At 39.8% G+C, this 20877-nt stretch overlaps 1 protein-coding gene across 5 annotated transcripts in view; it reads left to right on the top strand.

The window, feature by feature from the left end:
• Window positions 1-354: 354 nt before the first annotated feature.
• YTHDC1 (YTH N6-methyladenosine RNA binding protein C1) overlaps window positions 355-20877 on the top strand; it is a 21117-nt gene continuing 594 nt past the window's right edge. The window contains exons 1-17 of one of the 5 annotated variants that reach the window (XM_076336942.1): window positions 355-477; window positions 2090-2224; window positions 4481-4582; window positions 5223-5551; window positions 5684-6038; window positions 7335-7424; window positions 7925-7978; window positions 8582-8676; window positions 10595-10703; window positions 10802-10919; window positions 12018-12102; window positions 14020-14186; window positions 16730-16812; window positions 18244-18280; window positions 18373-18412; window positions 18517-18579; window positions 20188-20322. In XM_076336942.1, coding sequence (XP_076193057.1) covers window positions 450-477; window positions 2090-2224; window positions 4481-4582; window positions 5223-5551; window positions 5684-6038; window positions 7335-7424; window positions 7925-7978; window positions 8582-8676; window positions 10595-10703; window positions 10802-10919; window positions 12018-12102; window positions 14020-14186; window positions 16730-16812; window positions 18244-18280; window positions 18373-18412; window positions 18517-18579; window positions 20188-20322 — 2025 coding nt within the window. In that variant the 5' untranslated portion in view covers window positions 355-449. Of the gene's footprint in view, window positions 478-1985; window positions 2225-4480; window positions 4583-5222; window positions 5552-5683; window positions 6039-7334; window positions 7425-7924; window positions 7979-8581; window positions 8677-10594; window positions 10704-10801; window positions 10920-12017; window positions 12103-14019; window positions 14187-16729; window positions 16813-18243; window positions 18281-18372; window positions 18413-18516; window positions 18580-20187; window positions 20323-20877 lie in introns of those variants that run through there. The other 4 variants (XM_076336946.1, XM_076336944.1, XM_076336945.1 and 1 more) reach the window with 4 other exon arrangements.

The raw sequence follows: 20877 nt of genomic DNA, 5'->3' as shown, positions 1-20877 counted from the left end.
ACAACAGCACAGGAACACCGAAAGACAGGGGCTTCCCCTCAGCTTCCCTCACATTGAGGGCAGAAACCTCTTTCCTTCCCTACAGTTCTTCTCCCAGCAGAGAAAACCGCTCAGGGCCGCACTCCACGACGGACCCACACACAGTAACAGGGGACACAAACACCTACACCGCCAACAGACAAAAATGGCGGGCCCCCGCTCAGCACCCGGCGGCACGCACACGCACGAGGGCGCCGCGCGGGGCGATTTCACACGCGCGCCCTCGCCCCGCCCCCCTTCCACCGCGCATGCGTCGCCCGTTCTCTCTCCGCCTCTCCGCTTCTCCGCCCGCGGCGCCCTGTGACGCGCGGAGCGTAAACAAAGCGGTGCATTCTGGGAAGAGGGAATCGTTACGTGCAGGAAGAGTGAGCCTCCATCTTAGGCGCTCGGCGCGTCGCGGCGGCGGCGGGATGGCGGCTGATAGCCGGGAGGAAAAAGGTACCCGGTGGTAGGGGTGGGGGCAATGGCTAGGCCCCGGGGAGGGGGGATGGCTCGGGCGGGGGGGCCCCCCTCCTCCGAGCCGTCCCACCTCCCCCGGGTTATCCCCCTTCCCCCGGGCCTGCTTGGTTGCTGGTGCTGGGCCTTCACTGTGGGAGACGTCCGTGAGGAGAGTGGAGGGGCGGCGGGGCCGGGAGGCCCTCTTCGAGGACGATTTTCGTAGTCTTTAGACGTGGCGTGTGGGGAAACGCTGCTTGTTGTGCCCTGGGGTGCTGGAGGTGATGGGGCCATCGCACCGTAACGTGGTGCCCCGGCGGCAGTGGGCTCAGGGCAAGGTGACTTGAGCAGCGGGAATAGGAATCAGTTCGTGGGCCGTAAGTTTAACGTTACTGGCAGCGAGTTACTGCTGGTTATTTTCTCGCAGAAAGTATCTGTTTATTTCTGCTTGGATCCCTAGCTGTATTTTTTGCAGGATTTTCTGCCGAGGGACGTAGTTATGGTAGCAAGCAGACGCTGACGTTGGAATATTATTTTGGTGATTTTTCGGCTTTTTGCAGTTATGCGTTCTGGGCACTGTGGGTAAATAAGTTTGAATTAAAGGCATTGAACGTTTCCAGGGTTATGTATATTCACAACTCTTATAATTGCCCGTCACTGTATGCAGAAGCTGAAGTGATCCACATGTTGTCTGTGAGGTTATGAGAGTCAGTCCTCACAAAATAGTCCATTTAAGAAGTAAAAACAAAATTTAGATGTAGAAGATTGCTGTTTGGTGGTTAGTGCAGATAATAGCGTTATAAAAAAGGTAAAGGATCGTTGTGGTGGTGTGGTTTGGTTTACATTGTTTTGGATTTCTGTGGAATACATTTTGCGTAAAGTTTTTTGCAGGATAGATGTCCATAAAATGTCTTTTGTCAGAATGGTGAAAGTTTGCAGTCTCTAATATTTATTGTGAAACTAGATCACATGGAAAATTCCCACTAGATTTTGTTAGAACTGATAAGTAAAATTATTTCTGGTGCTTGATTCTTAATGGTATTATTGTAAGACTGGTGGGATAGGATACAGTCAGGTTCTGTTGAAACAAATGTGAGCTGCCACCATGGATGAGCAGTGAAACTGAAATGTTTACTGTTGTCATCTATAAATTTCTACTCATACAACCATTTATCCACATGGGCTTGAATTTTTTTATTCTTTGGGGTTTTTTGTTCTTTTTTTTTTTTTTAAATCACTGACAGTGGTCAAGACATGAGTAGCAGACAAGAAATGTTTTTATGTTTTGTATCTTAATTTGCTTTTAATTTTCTGTCTTGTGAAAGGGATGATTCTGACTGAATAGCAGGTGTTAATGCACATTTATTTGTAACTGAACTTATTTCTACTGTAAATGTGACGTTATTTTTATGTTCCTTTTGGAAGAGAAATGCTGTTTCACTGCTTAAAAAAAGTGGAAATAAATCTTGCATACCCTTTTGGTTTGAAATCGCCTGGTTTTATCTCCTCTGTTTGCCAAATCAGATTTTTGCTTGGACCCTTCCTTGAATAGATCTAACGCTCGTGGCCAGCAGAGGAAAAATGGCCTCCCCAGGTTACTTTCCTGCTGTTTCAGGTGAGTTAAATTTGTTCATGGAAGGATCCAACACACCCCCGAGTCAACAAAAGATGAGTTGCAGGAGAGCCCAGTTGGGAGTGTCTGTAATGAAAAGGACTCATTTGGACCTTCTCCCTTCAGCAGTGATGAACTGTAAGAAATCTGTCCTCTATCCTCTACTGCTTTTCTGTTTCTTTGTTTTGTGCTTTTCCTGATGCTTATCTTGATCTGTCTGAGATAATTTAGCTCATCAGGTTGAACACTAACAGTGACAGTTCAGTGAGTGGAATCATCTTGTGGAAGTCGGTTGAGCAGTATACCTGATGCAAGTGAGAGATGGGAACTGTGTGTTCAGATTGCCCTTTTTGCATCACCAGGCCGCTACATAAATCTGGAAACTTATTTTTAAATAAATCAGATAGATGTGTCTACAGAAGCGGGGGGGGGGGAACTCATCCTGCTCCTGTCTTTTGTGTACTTGTCTAAGGTTCCAACTATAAATCAGGCCCACCTAACCTGGAAGGAATTTACCACAGAGTATGTGTCGGACTTGCTTATTCCATTAAATTTTCCTTATCTTCTCATTTATTTCTGAACCAGCTGATACATGAATCTTTTAGCACCTCTGAATGCTACTGCAGTAGCTAGGTTAAATGTAGTTTACTCAAGTATGCTGTTGCCTCACCAAAAGGAAAACAAAGCTAAGGATCAATATGTGTGATCTGAGATGGGTGATATGTTTAATATTCTAATCCTAGTGCACCTCTTTTTCGTTTGTCTCCGGTAAAAAAATCTGGTGCTCTGAACTTGCCTAGTCTTCCGTGAGGAAGCAGAATACAAGCCAGGAAATTGCAGCCCATGTTTAGCAGTTGCACAGCCATGAATCTGACTCTCTTATATCTCATCAGTAACAGCAAGAATATTTGCTGTGGATATATAGGTATCTACAAACATAAAGGGCTGTTCCCAAGAGAATTACGATGCAGCTTCGTGTTATATTTAAATGCCCTTTAACTGTAAACTGCCAGGGAAAGGCTTGATCCACCTCTCTCTGCACTGCTTCCTTTGCATCGGCTACAGCAATTGTGCAGTTCAGGGACCACTTCTGCATTCCCCTGCCACAGAAAATGTGGAGAAATGCCAGCGGGAAAGCTAGCACACATGCTGACTTCAGATTCAGTAGTACATAGTAGAGATACAATTACAATACTAACCTTTTTTCTGGTGTGGATTGTCTTTTTTTAATATCAAGCTGTAAAACTTCTCTTGTGGCGCAGCTCAAGATTTTGAGATAGACAAGTTGCCAAACTCTGGAGGACCTCATTTGCTGCCTTACCCAGATTTCATCCAGTACAGGAGTCCTTACCTGCTGCTTTATAATGTTGTACAATGTGTCTTCTACAGATACTGTCAACTAGCTGAATCCTTGGAGTTTGCTTTGCTTTCCTTTTCCTGAACACAGAAAATAGAATCAATCATAGTAATACGAAGTGGAAAGAGCTAAGAATTCCAGAGTTTAGAAGAAATGAGATTCCAAAATGAATACTTTTTCTATTATTTTTCCCTTTGCATGCTTAGGCTTAGTTCACTCTTACTTTTAAAGTGCTTGGAATCTGCTGTCTTAAAGCCGGTGAATCCTTCTTCTACCAGAATCACCATATATCCCCTTTGGTTTCAGGCAAAGTGAAACAGAGTCAGAAACAGTGGCAAATTTTAAAAGTTCTGTGACCAAGTGTGGTCATTTACTGCTGCTAGCATGAATATCCTTAAACTTTTGCCCTTTTGATCAAGGTGAATTAGTTGTAGCATTTTTTTTCAAAGCGGCTCAGAATTAATTATGCAGCAAATAAGTCTATTTTCCCCTTCTTCAGAGGGCTGACCTAGCTTATGTTCTTGTTGTTAACTTGCCCTGTTGTGTTTTTTCTACTTGTAGGTGAACCACAAAATTCACCCTCCTAACACAGCAAAGACAACAAAAATAGCGGGGCAGGAGGGGAGATAATTTAAGGTGCAAGTTCTTTGGGATTTTGAGGAGAGAGGTCCCTCCTCTTTGCTTATGGCACTCAGGCTATCTCCCAGTCTCCTTTTTCTCAAATTTTGTACAGGCTTTTTTGTTAAGCTTTCATTTGTAGGTCAGCTTTCCTGCAAAGCTTGTGTGACATGAGGAGCCAACTTGGACCTTATTCAGAGGCTTGAATGTGTCCTGTGATGTACTTTAATTCTTTTATTGGCTTTGCTTGATCCTTCCGACTGAAATTGTGGAAATAAATCAAGATGTTAATTTTTGCCTTGTGGCAGATCTGTAACCTTAATGGAAATGTTTGGGTTTGCAAATACTAGTTCTACTGTAGTTTACATATCCAGACATTTTATAGTTGTTTTTAACTTTTTTTGTTTGTTTGTTTTCAGATGGTGAACTGAATGTTCTGGATGACATTTTGACTGATGCTCCTGACCAAGATGATGAGTTGTATAACCCCGACAGTGAGCAAGATAAAAGTGAGAAAAAGGGTAGGTGACTTTGGTAGTGGATGTCCTGCAAGAATGTAAATGGTAAAAAACATCTTTCTTAAAGTGTTCTTTCTTAAAAGGTTAAAGTCTTTGAAGTAGCAGCTCTTATAACCTGATGCAAAGAGCGAAAGAGTTCCAAAAGTCTTTATTTCGTGGACATCTGCTTTTTCACCTTACCTTCCAAGCAAACAGTTAGCTAGGTTTCCTTTTGTCTCAAAAGCAATTGCTGAGTCTGGCTTGTTGTGAATTCATTTGCTGTTAGAAAATGACTGTCTTTTTTGGTCCGATGAAGTGAAATGGAAATGGAACAAGGGGGTCCCAAAGTCTGGTTCCAGCTCAGTTCTTGATTTGGCTTTAGACCAATCCCATAAGCATTTAATTTAGCATTCCCATATCTAAAATTTAGAAAACACCTACCAAAGCCTAAAGGATTGCTTTTTTTTAAAGTAAAATATATGTTTTAGAACATGAGCTGTTCCTAGCAAGCAGTTTTGAGTGTTGTTGCAAAGCCTACAACTGGAAGATGCTACCTATGACTGCAACAGGGGAATTACCCAAAGTAGAGAAAATAGGTGCCTCTGCACAGTTTTTGGTTTGATATACAAAATAACATTGAACTCGGTATCTCTTTCTGTTTAAGGATCAAAAAGAAAAACTGACAGGATGGAAAACTCTGAAAGCAAGAGACAAAAACCTTCTGTGCATTCATCGAGGCAGATGATGCCAAAGCCTCCTAGTTCATCAGTTAGCAATAACAAGAGAATAGTGAGTACGAAAGGAAAACCGGTATCAGAATACAAGAATGAGGATTATCAGAGGTCTGATAGAAACAAGCGCCCAGATGGTGATCGAAAGACGCGCATGTCGAGCAGTTCCAGGGAACCTTATAAAGGACAACCAGAAAAAACTTGCATGAGGAAGAGGGATATTGACAGAAGGGCGAAGTCTTCTACGCCAGATGGTTCAGAGGTATTAAATATTCTTGCTGCCTTATAAATAAAGCAATTATATGAGACCTTTTTAAGGCACATTCTCTTAGGACTGTGTGTGCATCCTGACAATGTTATATGACTGCTGATTCACTTTTTCTTTAAACATCAGAGAATCAGGCATGATGTGGATAGAAGACCAAGCAGATCCAGCCATTCTTCTAAAGAAGAGGTGAACTCTGAGGAATATTGTTCAGATCACGAGACTGGCAGTAGTGGTTCCTCTGAACAAGGCAATACAGAGAATGAGGAGGAAGGAATGGAAGAAGAGGAAGATGATGAAGGGGAGGAGGACGAAGAGGTAGAAGAAGATGGGGAGGAGGATGAAGAAGAATATGAACAGGATGAGAGAGATCAGAAGGAAGGAAATGACTATGACACACGAAGTGAAGCCAGCGATTCTGATTCTGAATCTGCCTCTTTCACGGATGGGTCAGTCAGATCTGGGACTGGTTCAGATGCATCAGGTAGGTAACATCTAGCATGCTAATCTGAAATACCTTGCCATTGAAAATTTGGCTGCTTTTTAAAATAACCACTTCCTGACTATGTCAGAAGTAAGCCTTAGTAGCACAAGTCAGTAAGTTGTTAATTATGAAATACCATAGGCACGGAAAAAATGTACTGGAAAGTGGTATTTCCTTACACCAAAACTTGTGGATATCAGGATTACTGTGCTGAGGATTCATAGTGTTCTTGATTGCTTTGGCCTTGCTGTTCAATGCTTTGAATCGTTAGATTTAGTATTTCCTTAGGTATCTAACGGCTTAGTTTCCCATACGATTCATTTTAAGTTGGTGTTGAGCTGTTCTGTATTCATCTAGATGAGTGACCAGGTAGACTGGTGTAGTAAAAGCACCATCTCCCCAGGGAAGGATAGTTGAATCTTAAATAGTGGCTGCCTTCAGCATAGGAAATCTAAACCTAAGTTGAAATGATTAGCTGTTAGGGCAAACTTAGAAAGAGAGAAATGTTTTAAGCAGAAACTAGAAACAAATGGTTCACAGTTGTATATTATAACTGGTCCTAACTTACAGATGTGAAGTGTTAATGACATAAATACTTTTGGTTTTGGCTGTTTTTTTTGTTTTTGGTTTGTTTGTTGTTGTTTTTTTTTAAGAAAGCGGCTTGCAATCCTGTTAAGATTCCTCTTGTATATCTTCCTTGTCTGAAGTCTCCATAGGTGGTCATCCTGCTTAACATAATGCCTTTTTTGGCTCAGCTCTGCTGTTTGGAATTAGAGAACAGAAAGGTGTAACCTAAAGACAAGTGAAGCTGTAATAACTGTTCTAAAAAGCTCCGTAGTGTAATGTAACACTTCTAAGAGTGGAAATAATTGCCTGTGTGCCACAGTGTTTTGTTTTCATACCACTTGCCATTTTGCTGAGCTCTGAGCAAACGAGCCCATATCACTATCGCAATACAGTTTGTGCTCTGTGTTGCAAATTTGGCTGAAGGCTGGAGAGAAGAGCTAAACCACCCTTACTAAAATACTTAGGAGATAAATTCTGTCTCTAAACTTTGCACAGAAATACTGGATTTGTGGTGTTTGTCTTCCTTTTGCGAATGAAAAGCTTGAGTAATTAGCATTTGCTTCTTTGGTGCGTGATAGTTTTGGGGCAGCAACCACAATTTTCACGTGCAAGCCAAATGCTAACTTCACTATTACAGATGTTGTTTTCCTGTCTCAGTACTTTTTATCTCAATTTTGCCTGCCACTTGATGTTTAAAATATTGCTTTTACTTGTTATGGGTTTTTTTAGATGAGAAAAAGAAGGAGAGGAAGAGAGCTAGAGGTATCTCTCCAATTGTTTTTGACAGAAGTGGAAGTTCTGCATCAGAATCGTATGCAGGTATTCTTTCCTTTTATTGCTTGTCATCCTGACTTGCATCAAATCTTAATGTGTAATCTAAAATAAATGTAACTGGCTGTAGAGGTTTATGGGGTATGTAGCTTTGTATAATTTGGTATTGACTTCTGGCATGTTGTGTGTGGATACCTTTGGGGGGAAGTAGGCTTTCTTGTTACTTTAATGCTATTCTGTTGCTTAAGTGGAATTTTCACTTTTTTTTTTAAACTTGGAAGATGATGATTCAGTGACTAGTTTTCTGAGTAGGAAATTGTTCAAATACTATTTAAAAAAACCAAACCCAAACCAAACAACCCAAAAACAAAACCAAAAAAAACCAAAACAAAACACTCGTGCACATTGAATAGTATTTTTGTGTGTGTGGGTGCGCGCCAGAAAGCATAATTTGTCATGAATGAAAATTGTATGTGACAAGGCTGTAGAAATTGTATATTATCTCTATTAAGGCTGAATCTGAACAAATGTACTTTGGCTAAACACAGGTTCAGAAAAGAAGCATGAGAAATTATCATCTTCCGTTCGTGCTGTCCAAAAAGGTATCATTTAAATTTGAATTTTTAATGCATGCCCCATAGCAAGCCATTGTCTCTGTTCATTAAGTAGTAATGTTCCGATATAAATCAGTTTGAGCACATAATTGTTCTGGGCATAACAAGTGAATCTTGAGCTACTTTTGCATGTGTTGAGAGCGATATGCAAAAAGTTCAGTCGCTTTGCTCCTTGCAGAGGCAGCAAAGCAAAAAATAAAGTGCTTACATCTGAAAAAAGTAACATTTCAGCATTCTCTATTGGATGACTCGTGCTGATATGAATGTTATCCAGTATTTATCCAAAGATTCTTAAGCAAGGAAATAAGTCCTGTATATCGGAACATCACTGAATCATGCTGATTTTATTTTATTTTTTCTTTACCTGAATATCTAAGTTTTAGTTTTGATTTGGTTTCCCCTGGCATTTTGTGCTCTACAGCTTAGACTTCAAGTTTCAAGTTGGGTGGTTGTCTGTGATAATACATAGGTAGGAACTGGGTGGGATACAGTCTATTTTGAAGGAAACAAACAACTATCTACACTCAGAGCAACATTTTTGACAATTGTAAATATTTACAGTTCAGCTTATTTGACACTTTGTTTTTTCAGACCAAACAAGTAAACTTAAATATATTCTCCAAGATGCAAGATTCTTTCTCATCAAGAGTAATAACCATGAAAACGTATCACTTGCTAAAGCAAAGGTATGTTGAATTTTCTTCAAACTGATCACTTTGTCTATTTTCAAAAACTCCCATCTTACTATAGAAAAGCATATAGATAGATGCGTTCTTTTCTCCATCACTCAGATCTTGGTAGAGGCAAGGATGCCTACTGCTTCTTGATTCTTCAAGGGTAGCTATTCTGCTTCCACTGTAACCTAGAAAAGTTTCTAGACCATCAGTCATTTATCTTGATAAGAGTAGGGTTAAAAAGGGGCCTCAAGGTCTGTTTGATAACGTCCTAAGCCAGCCTCCATTGGAGATGCTGGGATGGTATTTTCTCCCTTTCATCAGCACCTGTGTTCATATTGCTGTACTGTGAGGAGGTTCAGAAGGTGGTTTTGGTTTTCGTCTAATGCTATAACAGTAATTTTTTTCAGTTGATTCAGGGATCTGACGGCTTATTGCAGAAATATATGCCTGACAGTGCTGGTGTAAGGGAGTTCTTTGGGAGGGATTCCAGTGCACTGGACTTCAGCTGCTGAGGAATGGCATTAGGCCACTCTGGTGGTTTTGTATTTGCATGTGTTATTTGGAACAGCTTGTAGAGAAAATAGCTGATTTGCTGTTACACAATATACACAGAGTAGGTGATTCTATTAGTGAAGATTTTCTCAAATAGAATAGCATTGAAACAATTAAATGAATCTTAAAATTCCTGGACGGGTTTGGCTCCCCCCACCAGCTTTGGGTCTGATCTGTGCAGTGAACACCATTCTGTCTGGCGTTTGCTTTAGCTCTTTAGAGGAGTATATCCTTTCTGTGCCTCATCCACACTTGGGACTGCAACAGTATCCTTGTTCGTAAAATTCTTGGAGTGGATGCGTTGTCTCTCAGCGTATAGGCATCAGTGTTTTGCCACTGCACTTTCATGAAACTAGCTTTTGTGGTGCCAGTGCAGTAAGTTGTTCTAGTTCACATCAGGGCTTCAAAAGCAGCCAAAAGCAATATACATCTGACTGAAAGCTAGTAAAAAACCCAAATAGTTCTCTGGTGAGTCTAATGAATTGTTGGTCAGGCAAGTACTAATCTGAGCACAGAGTAGGACATGAGAACATATCTTCAATAAAACAGGAAAGGGAGGGACATTTTCTTTGGTAGATCCTGGATCATATTCTGAGGCTGAAGTTTGAACATGTTAAACCAGCATAAGCTTCTCCTCTGAGCTTGCCCAGAGAATGGACTGGGGAGCTGGTCTTGCTGAAAAGTAATACAGCAAACTGGTATTCTATAGCTCAGCTCAGTTGGTACCTTAAAACAGATGGGGTTTTATTGTGCATGGCTACACAATGGCTGGTGAAAGGGAAAAGGTAGGAATTAGTAGGTGGGGATGTGAGAGGCTGAACAAACTGTTTTGAGTTGTCTTGCCAGTTTAAAATGTTGGTCTGGTGTCTTTCATGTTTCTGGCCTTTCACTAAAAGAGTTTTAAAATCTGTAAGCTGTCGTCAACAAATCTGTCATACTAAGAAGGTTACTGAAGACTACCTGCCCACCTTTCAGTATATACGCTGCTGGTTTTTCATCATTTGTGTGTATTATATAATACATGAACTCCCAAAGTCACTTAAAACATACATTAAAAATACTAAAGGCAAAGGTTTTCTGATGTCTGTCCATCATTATAATTACAAATGAAACCTTATAGATGGTCTAAATGCATCTGCAGGGTTCAAAAAGAGATTGAAAAGCCAGTGTTTTAAAAGTTTTTTGTCATGGGGCAGGCTAAAAAAATTTTCTGAAGGAACTGAATTTAGCAATACCTTTCTCTTTCCATTATCTTCTGTCCTAGAACACTAGTCTGGTCGTATTTTCCTCATCTGCACTATATACTTATGTTAGCTAAATCACTTGAGATGAACTCTTAAATTTTGGTGGTGGGGTGGGGGTTGTTTTGTTTTAGGGAGTATGGTCGACACTTCCAGTGAATGAAAAGAAGCTTAATGCTGCATTTAGATCAGCGAGGAGTGTTATTTTGATATTTTCTGTAAGAGAGAGTGGCAAATTCCAAGGTAAGGGAAAGTGAGCTGTTATCAAGGTAAGTGAAAGTGAGTTTTATGTGCAATAGCTTTTCTGTTGTCTTTGTTACAATTCATTTGAAATCCTCTAGGATTTGCAAGACTGTCTTCAGAGTCCCATCATGGAGGATCACCTATACACTGGGTGCTGCCTGCAGGAATGAATGCAAAAATGTTGGGAGGTGTCTTTAAAATTGACTGGATTTGCAGGTAAATAATTGTTCATTTATGTTGCTGTTTAGTAACAAGGCATTATAATACCATTTCTGTGTATTACTCACTCAAGTGCTGACAGCATCCTTTTGAAAACCCAGTTCAACAAGAGGTCTGTCCTCCAATCTCCCCAAATCCATGCTTCTATGTTACTGAGCTTGGGACTCAGGTCTGTACCTGACATGCACTATAGAAAATACTTTTTAAATTTTTATGTAGACAATTAAGTAATTCAGAGATTTTTAACACTTGATTGTGTTCCTTTACTGATCTCTTGCACTGAAACCAGAAAACTGTATTCTGAAGTCTTTGTTGAGTAAAAACAACTGCTCACTTGAACAGACAGCTGTGGATAAAAGGGAAAAAAATCCTGTAAGGTCAGATCTGTCTTCATCTGACATCTTGGCATCTGACTGAACAAAGAAAATGCTGCTGCTTTAAAATAACATATGAAATAGTACAGGTATTTTGCATAACATATAGGTTGTGAGCAGTATGTTCATTGATCTGAGTATGTCTTACAGAAAAGGTTTTAAACCTCTCTTAAGAAAAAGAGCTATATCAGTCCTGTGAGATACATTGCATGGTTGTCCAAGCACTTTGGGCTGCCAGAAAGACTAAATACAGGGAAGGTGAGACTTCAAATCAGAGAAAAATCTAGGTCGGAAAGGTCCTCTGGAAGTTACTGACTCCTACCTCCAGCTCAAAGCGGTTCTAGTTTCATAGTTAGGTCAGATGCTCAGGGGTTTATTTCAGAGGTACCATGAGCTACCACCTCACGTAGAGACTGGTCAGCATATTCAGATGGTGAGATAATAAGCAAGCACGGTCTCTATATTGTCCAAAGACCAAAAAAAATTTCTTTAATAAGATAGGCTGTCATAGTATGGACTATACTAGTTAATACTGGAATAAGTCAAAGTGAAATCTTCAGTTACTAATGCTTAATATGTACTAATACATTCATTGAGAGACCTGACAGTGCAAAGGGTAACAGGATTATTTTGTGTGTACTGTCCTGCTGTATACATTTTTAATTTTTTTTTTTACGAAAAACGGAGGCAAAACTATAAATGATGCCACTTGCATATTTAGGCGTGAATTGCCGTTCACTAAGTCTGCTCACCTGACCAATCCTTGGAACGAACATAAGCCAGTAAAGATTGGACGCGATGGACAGGTTTGTTAATTTGTTTTTTTTTTCTATAACCCACATCTTCTAGTGCTTGCTTTCAGCTTTGTATCTACAGAAGATTTGGAATCTTTTTAGATCAGTTGTTACTTGCAGTAGAGTACTGTGACTAAGGCACTCGGCTTATTTCTAATGTTGTTGTGGAAGAATGAAACAGAAAAAAATATGGTGCCGATTCTGTTGTCATCTTTGTGATAAACAGTGTTTGATGCTTCAAAACTGTGATATTTTGGATTTGAAATGTAACGTGCCTTGCATTGTATGGTGTGCAAACCTATATAGCATCAGTTTTTAAGAACAAGCTCTGGTGTTTCCAGCTGTGTTCTGTGTTGCATTTTTTTTATATACTGTATTGCTTAGGGCATAGACTCTACCATTATAAAGTATATGCTAAGTAAATTTTAAGTGGGGTGGCTTTTTGTCTTGTCAGACATACCAGAGTGCAGGTGTGTTGCTGCTGTCCTCAAGTAACCCAGCCTTGACTAAAATAACGGGTTCTGCTTTCTTAAGGCAAAATGGGAGTTTCGTAATCCCCATACTGTATAGAAAATGTGGACACTCTGCATTATTTTGCTCATAGACACGTTCACTTTGTTGGGTAGCACAAGTAAATATTTTTGGTCTTGTTTTTAATTTAGTGTGAACTTAAAAAAAAAGAAAAAGGATTTCAGTTAACTTTGTTTCTGTTAAATGGTCAAGGAAATAAATTTTTTAATGTTTTGTCCACTTCACTATAGAGTTGCAATCTGGACGTGGGTTTCATCTTTTTTCATAAAATTGCTGTACTGTTAGGTACTGGGCAAGCATTGTCTAATGATTGTTCTCCCTGCTTTTCAACTCGGGTTATTTCCTGAAGTGGTTGTCGTTTATCCATTTACATTTTGTGTAACCCTGAATGGATCTCTTCTGAGGACATGTACACTGAGCTTCTTGCATTTACGACATCCTTTGGGAAGGCATTCTGTGGGCCTGCTAGTCACCAGGTTGAAGAAGCACTTTTTTGGATTGTTTTGCGCCTGGCTCCTGCTAGCTTCATTTGATGGCCCTGAGTTCTTGTACCGGAAGAGGGAGTCAACAAGTTGATCTCTGTCCCTCTCTCCTCCAAACAACTTGTGGTGTCGGACACTCCCATTGTATCTGTCTTGTGCCCCATACCCCACATACTCCTCTTTTTATTCTAGGCTGGAGAGACCAACCTGCTCAGTCATTGCATGTAGAAATTGTTGCGCTCATTCAGTTATCCTTGGTGCCCTGCTTTGAAGCTTTTCTGTTTCTACTGTCCCCCTATTTTTTTGAGATGAAGGGGTCAGAACTGCACCCAGTATTTAAGGTGTGGGTGGAACATGGACTTTCAGTGTGGTATAATGACTTTCTCATTCTGTGTTCCTTTCCTAATAATCCTGAACACACGATTTGCTTGTTTTGACTGCTGTCAAGCTTTGAGCTGGTATTTTCATGGACCTGTCTACCATACACTGAAGAACTCACTTTTGAGTGGTAATAGTCAACTTCATCAGGCCATGGCTTTATATGTGAAGCTGGGATGGATTTTTTTCCTACGTGTGTCACTTTTCTCTCTGTAATAGGTGATCATTTTCTTTGTGATGAAAAACAGTCCTCTGATTTTGTAGCAAAACAGTGATGTGGCCTGTATGTCTCATGGGAAGATATGGTTGCCCAAGTGTTGGACTAGTTTATGAAAATTCTAAGTAGTGCCTAAAGAGTGAAAGGTAATGTAAGTGAATTTTGCTCTGTCTCTAGTGATACTGAAATCTCTTCGAAGTGTCTTCTTTTTTCTTTTTTTTTCTTTTTTTTTTTTTTTTCTGATGTATGTTGTCAGTGTATTTGGGGAGAGTTTCATTTCTTCGGTTTATAAACCACTACTGAACTTCTAACTAATTCTAGGAAATTGAGCCGGAATGTGGAACCCAACTTTGTCTTCTCTTCCCTCCTGATGAAAGTATTGACTTGTATCAAGTCATTCATAAAATGAGGCACAAGAGAAGAATGCACTCACAACCCCGATCAAGAGGACGTCCATCCCGTCGAGACCCCGTTCGGGACGTGGGAAGGTTAGAAACGTTCTTTGGACTGATAATAGGCACATGTATCAGAATAACGTGATGGAGGAATATGATTCGTCAAAGCTTTCCCTGCGATAAAGAAGAGAGAAAATCCTCAAATCAAGCTGCATGGACAAGTTTGTGGCTTCATTGAGGATTTCACATGGTTCCCCGGTCTGTCATTGTTTTCAAGAGGAAAATGGGGATCTTTGCTTTTGCAGAAAAAAATCTCTTAAAGTGCTGTCTAGTTTAGACTAGATCATTTACTGAGATAATGCAACATGTAATGCTAGCTGTAGGTAAGCTTGGCTTGATTATAAGCAGGCTAGATGGAGAGAAGGAAATATTTATATGCCAAAAATGTGTTAATATCTTGTAAAAGCCTTTTCTTTCAGGTGTGTCTCTGGATAAGCCTTATCAAATATGGGACTTTTATAAGGATCACTTAGAATTTTGCAGAAGATGCCGCCTCATTTTGAGGATAAAATATTTAAGTTATTTTGATATTCAAGAGGAGCATTATTGGGACTGTTTCAAATTGTGTCACCGTGATGTGTTAACCCCATTGCCAAATATTCTCTAACATGTAACCACTGAATTCACACATCTTGCTGAGCTTCTGAAAACAGTAGGTTCTTTCCAAAAGGGATCAAGTGGCCCTTGGAGACCCGGCAACAAACCAAAAAGAATGGCTGTTGCTGTGTCTGTATATACAACCTTTCCAGATGCTGGCAGTACCTGTGGACTTAAAGTATTTTTAGAGGATCGACATGGTTATTGATCACTGCTATATGAACTTAACATCATTTTCCAGAAAAAAAGGGGGTATAACTTGTTACAGAATTGGAGAAGTCTTTGCAAAGAACTGATAATAGCCCTTCTGCCAAACACCTTTTCCCCGTGTAGCCACTTTGCATACAGACTGATGTATGGTTTGGGCTGAAACCTTTGGTTAAGTTTCCTCTTTGTGGAAACATCCTGTGGTAGGTACAGATACCCAACAAGAGTCCCCATTTCCTTGAGCTTAAAAAAAAGGACACTGTAACAAGTAGGTAGGAGGAAACCTGGCAGCGCCCCCCTATTTTTGGCTTTAAAGGACTGAACACCAAGATGGCTTTTGAAGTTAAGCTAAGAGGTTTCCAGTGCAATAAAGTATATACAAGTGAAGGTTTTGCAATGGACTGCAAACTATACATATAACACCACCACACCTTCTCAAGCCTGCCAGGGCCTCCATTTATGTATGTGGCTTACAGCTTAAAGTCAGTAGTTGGACTACTATATGAACTGTTTCTATCATATTTTATACCGGTCGTAAATGCACTCTCAAAACTACAAGAAAGCGGTATGTTTATTCTTTACACCAGCTTTTATTTTCCTTGATCTGATTTTGCTGTAGATGCAACTGCTTTGATTTTTGGGCTTTTTGCTCATAGTAAAGAATCTGCTTTCATTTTAAAAAACTTAGTAACTGGGTATGGTGGGCTTTAAAGACTAAGTCGGGAAGGGGGAGGAGAAATGACTCTTTATAAAACTAAAAGCTACGTGAGCTTGTTATTCAGCAAGCAAGTTGCACAGTAATTAAGCGATTTAAGAAAGTGTTAATTTCTTGTCATAAGGAATTATATTGCTGGGGTGGGGGGGAAGGGAATGTATTTGTAGCTGCTTTGTGTTTAGAAACACTGTTATGTTAGCATTGGAGTCTCCCATTAATGTTGATGTACCTTGATGGAGCAAAATTAGAAGCCAGTTTTCAGTTCTTTATTAAACATAACAGCAACTGGAATGTAACTGGTTTATAATCAAACTTCCTCCCTGAGAGCAAAGTTCTTAAAGATAACATCTTTTCTGTAAAAGAGCTGTTTGTATAGAAAGGAGCCCCAATTATTTTAATTATTAGGAAGCTTAAGCATTCTTAAACTTTCTGTAAAAGGCACAGATGCATTGCTGATAAATTGCTTAGAACAGAAATGGTTAGAAATAATATCATTGGCCTACCCAGTTAGAAAAAAGCTACAGTGGAAAGAACGAATTTCACAGAGCATGCACAGTTTGTTTTATAAATGTTATGGAAATAGACCTTTATAGAATTCTTTACCCCATAGCTAGCAAATACAGCAATGTCCGTGCCTTCTGACTGTAATGATATATTTTGCCATCTATTTTCACTGTATTTAGTTCTGTAAATTCTTTTGTTATCCAATAGGTTGTTTCAAAATGTAATGTGGAAAGTGTAATGTTAAAACCTAAGTCTGAGTTTGTTTTAGACAAATTTGTTACCCTTTGTTTGGTATGAAGGTACATTTGGGTAGAGTTCCTTCCTTAACTACCAAAGCTCCCATAGCCAGAAAGTAACAGTGGAGGGTATATAATCAGACTGTTGATCCTGATTATTTGAATTCAAATTTAAAGCTGTAGAACATTTTGAAACAGATGGAATTCAGAATGATTAAATTGAGATCCTGGGCAGCTCAAGCTATTCCTGTGAGGTATTCTGCTGTGACGAATGCTCCAAGCAACCTTGTTTAATCTCTGATATCTAATTTGTGTAGGCGTCGACCAGAAGATTATGATATTCATAACAGCAGAAAGAAACCAAGGATTGACTATCCCCCTGAGTTTCACCAAAGACCAGGTTAATATCTTACTATGAAGATTTGTGTGCACCAGTTCACAAGTGTTTTCTCTTTTAGTGTATCCTCATTTAATTCGAAAGTGAAATATTGATACGACTGGGATATAAAAATGGGACTGCTGCCTGCTGGTTTAACCCACCTCTCGCAGAAGTCAGTGACACTGTTTCACTGGTTTGAGAGAGAGAGCTGAGTTAATCTAGGCTGAGCCCTTTTAAGAGCCTCAGAATTGTGTACATTGTTGTGAATGATCCTCTCAAGCGCTTTGTTAATACGAGTAGTTGAAATGCCTGATGGGCACAAGAATTGGTTTGACCTACTTGTCAGTGCACTAATCATCAAATTAAAATGCTTATTAGAAATTTCCAACTGGGAAAGTCAGCTGAGATTGCCTGACTAGCAGCCTGTGTTTAGAGGTGACTAGACATTTGGTTATGTTTCCAGAGAGAATTTTTTTACAAGCTTGATATGAGGAAGGGAGGGGGAAGTTTCACTGCATTTTACAAGAGGGTCTAATGATGAGTTTGAGAAAGGAATTTTGTTGTTCTTCAGAAAGAAATGTTTGCAGCAGTAATGCAGCAACAACACTGGTAATATTGCAGATTTTTTTTTTTCTTCAGAAAGCAATTCTTAAGAAATTGTCACTTCTAACCTACCATATCTTGCTTCACTGCTATTAGAAATATGTATTCCATTATTTCAGTAGTAGATTTCTAAATCTCTCCAGCTTGACTGCAAAGCCTGTGTTCTTTGATGCAAAAAGTGTTGTTGCTGCTCCTTGGCTTTCCAAGACCACTGTTGAGAGTACAGAACAAAATTTTTTATAATAATGAAGCTCAGAAGCATTATTAGTGTAAGCATGCCTGGTGGTTTGCACCATTTTACTGAGCTCTTTAAAGTTTACTTCCTGGGATTACTGAAGCTGTAACAATTCTTTGCCCTGTGGGGCTTTTCCAGATGTTTTTTAGGTTGTTTTTAATTTTCTGTATAACATTGTATCCAAAACCTATTAGGAAATCAGCCTTAAGAGTTGCCCAGATGAAGACATTCTGCTGAATACACGGTTAATAAGTAGTAACAGCCATGTGCTGACTGCCAAGGGACAGAAGCCTTCAAACTTGCAGGCATTCCCAATTCGTTTGACTAAAATTCAAGTCTTTATTTGCACAGATACCCCCTTGCATATTTGTACTGTGTGCAAGTTCCTATGGGTATATCTGTATCATTTTTTTGTTACTACATTATACTATTTTTCTGTACTGTCTACAAGAAGCTTTAAGTTTTTAAGAGTTACTTTGAGAGTGAGGGTAATGGCAGGTAGACACAACTTTATAGCTGGCACAAAATGAAAGGACGGTTTCTAATGAGTATATTTTTTAAGACTGTTATCATGAGATGGTAAATTGAATTAATGCTGCTTGATGTTCGAACAGGGTATATAAAGGATCCCAGATATCCCGAAGTAGACAGGTAAGGTGTGTTCATGTTACTCATTTTATGCCCTGGTAACTTGTCTGTAAGGATAAATTGGATTTAGTTCTACAAATTTTTATTCCCAACAGACGATTTTCAGGAGTTCGACGAGATGTATTTTTAAATGGGGTAAGTTGGTGCATGCAGACTTTTGGGGAACTTTTTATATTCAGCTTTCAGCGCTTCCAAAGAACACTCATCACAAATGTTAATATTACTGTCTTTCATTTTAGTCCTACAATGATTACGTGAGGGAATTCCACAACATGGGACCACCACCACCATGGCAAGGAATGGTTTGTGTCTTGTTGAATTCAGTTTTTCCCTGTAGAATATGGCTTTTTTTTTTTGTTCCCCTCTAGAGGACCCTAGCATATTCGATGTGCACTCAACTCTTCCCTTTTCCTAAAATATATCATTGCTGTAACTGTAAAATTTTTAGGGGAAAAAAATATTTATATCAAGTATTTAGTAATTTACTTAGCTCTCAGCAGTAGTCCAGCATTCTAGTCAGCAGTATGCAGCAGGAATCTGGCTTGGTTTGAACCTACAAGAAACTGAAAGCCCTGAGGAAACAGCAGAACCCTCCTTTAGCCTACACAAGAGGGGGTGATGAAATTTTGTATTCTGCTAAATATTCATAGTAATTGGCTTTCTCTCAAACAGCAAATGCATCAAAGAGGTGGACTTGCTGCAGAGGCTCATGGAATGGGCTGGCATGCTCTGATGTTGCGCAGTGGCTTGCTTTTGGCTATGGCAGTGAAGCATGCAGGAAAGTAGCAGAATGTACTGCACACCGTAATCAAAATAAGTCTTTCTGTATTGCAGCCTCCACTGAAATGCACTTTTTTTCCCAGTCAAATGAGCATATGTATGAGTACATGTATCTATGGCTATGTACATGGAAATCAACTGATAGTTCACTTGTACAGCTGTGGTTTTGCCATCATGTCAGGAGGAATAGTCATTATAACTAGTTATTTTGGTTATATTTAGTAATTCTGGCCCTGGGGGTCCTGATTTTGGGTAACTGAAATGAGTCTTTTGGCTCTTGTGGATACTGTGAATGAGCAAAAGGCAGCGCCAGATGTAGAGAGGCTACTATAGCCTCTCATTTTTCTCAGCTGAAACACAACTCTGGTTTGTCATAACTGAAGGAAGTGAGCAAAGTTGTCAGACTGGGAGGAAAATGTTTTTTCAAACACAGCTCAGCCTCCAGAAACTCCCATTCCCTCCCACCCCCCACCCTGACCCCATTCTGCATGTTGTCCAAGTAGTCATCCTAAAATCCAGCACTTCCACCTACTTCCTTTGTGACAACAATGCAAGCAAAGATGCTTCGGTAATATGGGAAAGAAAGGCCTTGCCGATTGAAGAAATGGAAGAGAACAGTCAAGAGATGTCTTGTTTAAAAAAAAAAATTATCTGCTAGCTGTTTGTCAAATAATTTGTCTTGCAGAGTAAGTTCATTTAAAATAGGAATATATTCGTAAGGAATCATAGAATTGTTTAGGTTGGAAAAGACTCGTTTCTGTAAGAGCTCGCTGGTTTGGACAAAATTCACATTCCATATGCATAGATTTAAAAAAAAACAAACCACATTTAAGTAGCAGAAGTTTTATGTACAGTATCACTTTGAGGCAGATATGGAAAAAAGGCATGTTTGTAGTTTGGGGAGGGTGTTGGCCAAACTTCTAAAGAAGCAATGGTAGAGAAGTAGTAAAGCATGCCGACTTAATGAAAAATAGTCTGCCATTCAGTTAGGAGGCTGTGATCGGATATATTTAGATGTCGTGTTTTCCATCTGAATGAAAGTAACCTCTGCTCTTAATTCCTAGCACTCAGCCTTGTGTGCATTCCTTTGTTTTGAAACACTCAGCAAACTTCCTGTAACTTTCTTGTAGCCACCATATCCCGGTATGGAGCAGCCACCACACCACCCTTACTATCAGCACCATGCACCTCCACCTCAAGCTCACCCTCCATACTCAGGACATCATCCTGTACCACATGAAGCAAGATACAGAGACAAGCGAGTAGTAAGTGTCCACAGAGACAGAGGGGGACACGAGTCTGCAGGCCAGAGTAGGAACCGGAGGAATTCGGGGTACAGATGCAGCCTAACCTGAGATTTGCTGACTTGGATAAACTGCATTTTTAAGACCTGTATTACTTTTCCTTGGAAAGATCAGTTATTTAGATTGACTAGAGACTCCGGCATCTTTGAAAAGCCTCTCTCTCCCAGGTGATGTAGAAGTGCAAAATTCTCAGAACATACTCTTAAACTGAGGTGTGTGCTTAAAATGGCTTCCAGCTATCTAGCTCTGAACTTTTCATGCTGAAGCCCAGTTTGAATAAGGACATGCCTGTAACGTGGCTTGCACTCATGCACAGCAAATTACTTTATCATCAGAAAAGTTTGTGTTTTATAACTTTTTACAGGCACATCAAAAAATGGGGCAGATTGTTAAATAATTTCTGTTAGCTGGCTTTGAAGGCTGCTTAGCTTTCAGGTCTCTTGCTGGTATCTGGCATTTCAAACCCAGCTTCTGCACAGTGGAAGCACAGACATGGTGCTGCCCTGAAGATGAAAG

The sequence above is a fragment of the Aptenodytes patagonicus genome, chromosome 4 (assembly GCF_965638725.1).
Source record: "Aptenodytes patagonicus chromosome 4, bAptPat1.pri.cur, whole genome shotgun sequence".
NCBI classification, from domain to species: domain Eukaryota; kingdom Metazoa; phylum Chordata; class Aves; order Sphenisciformes; family Spheniscidae; genus Aptenodytes; species Aptenodytes patagonicus.
The sequence above is the reverse complement of the archived record's forward strand: the minus strand, read 5'-3'. Positions and strand labels throughout refer to the sequence as shown.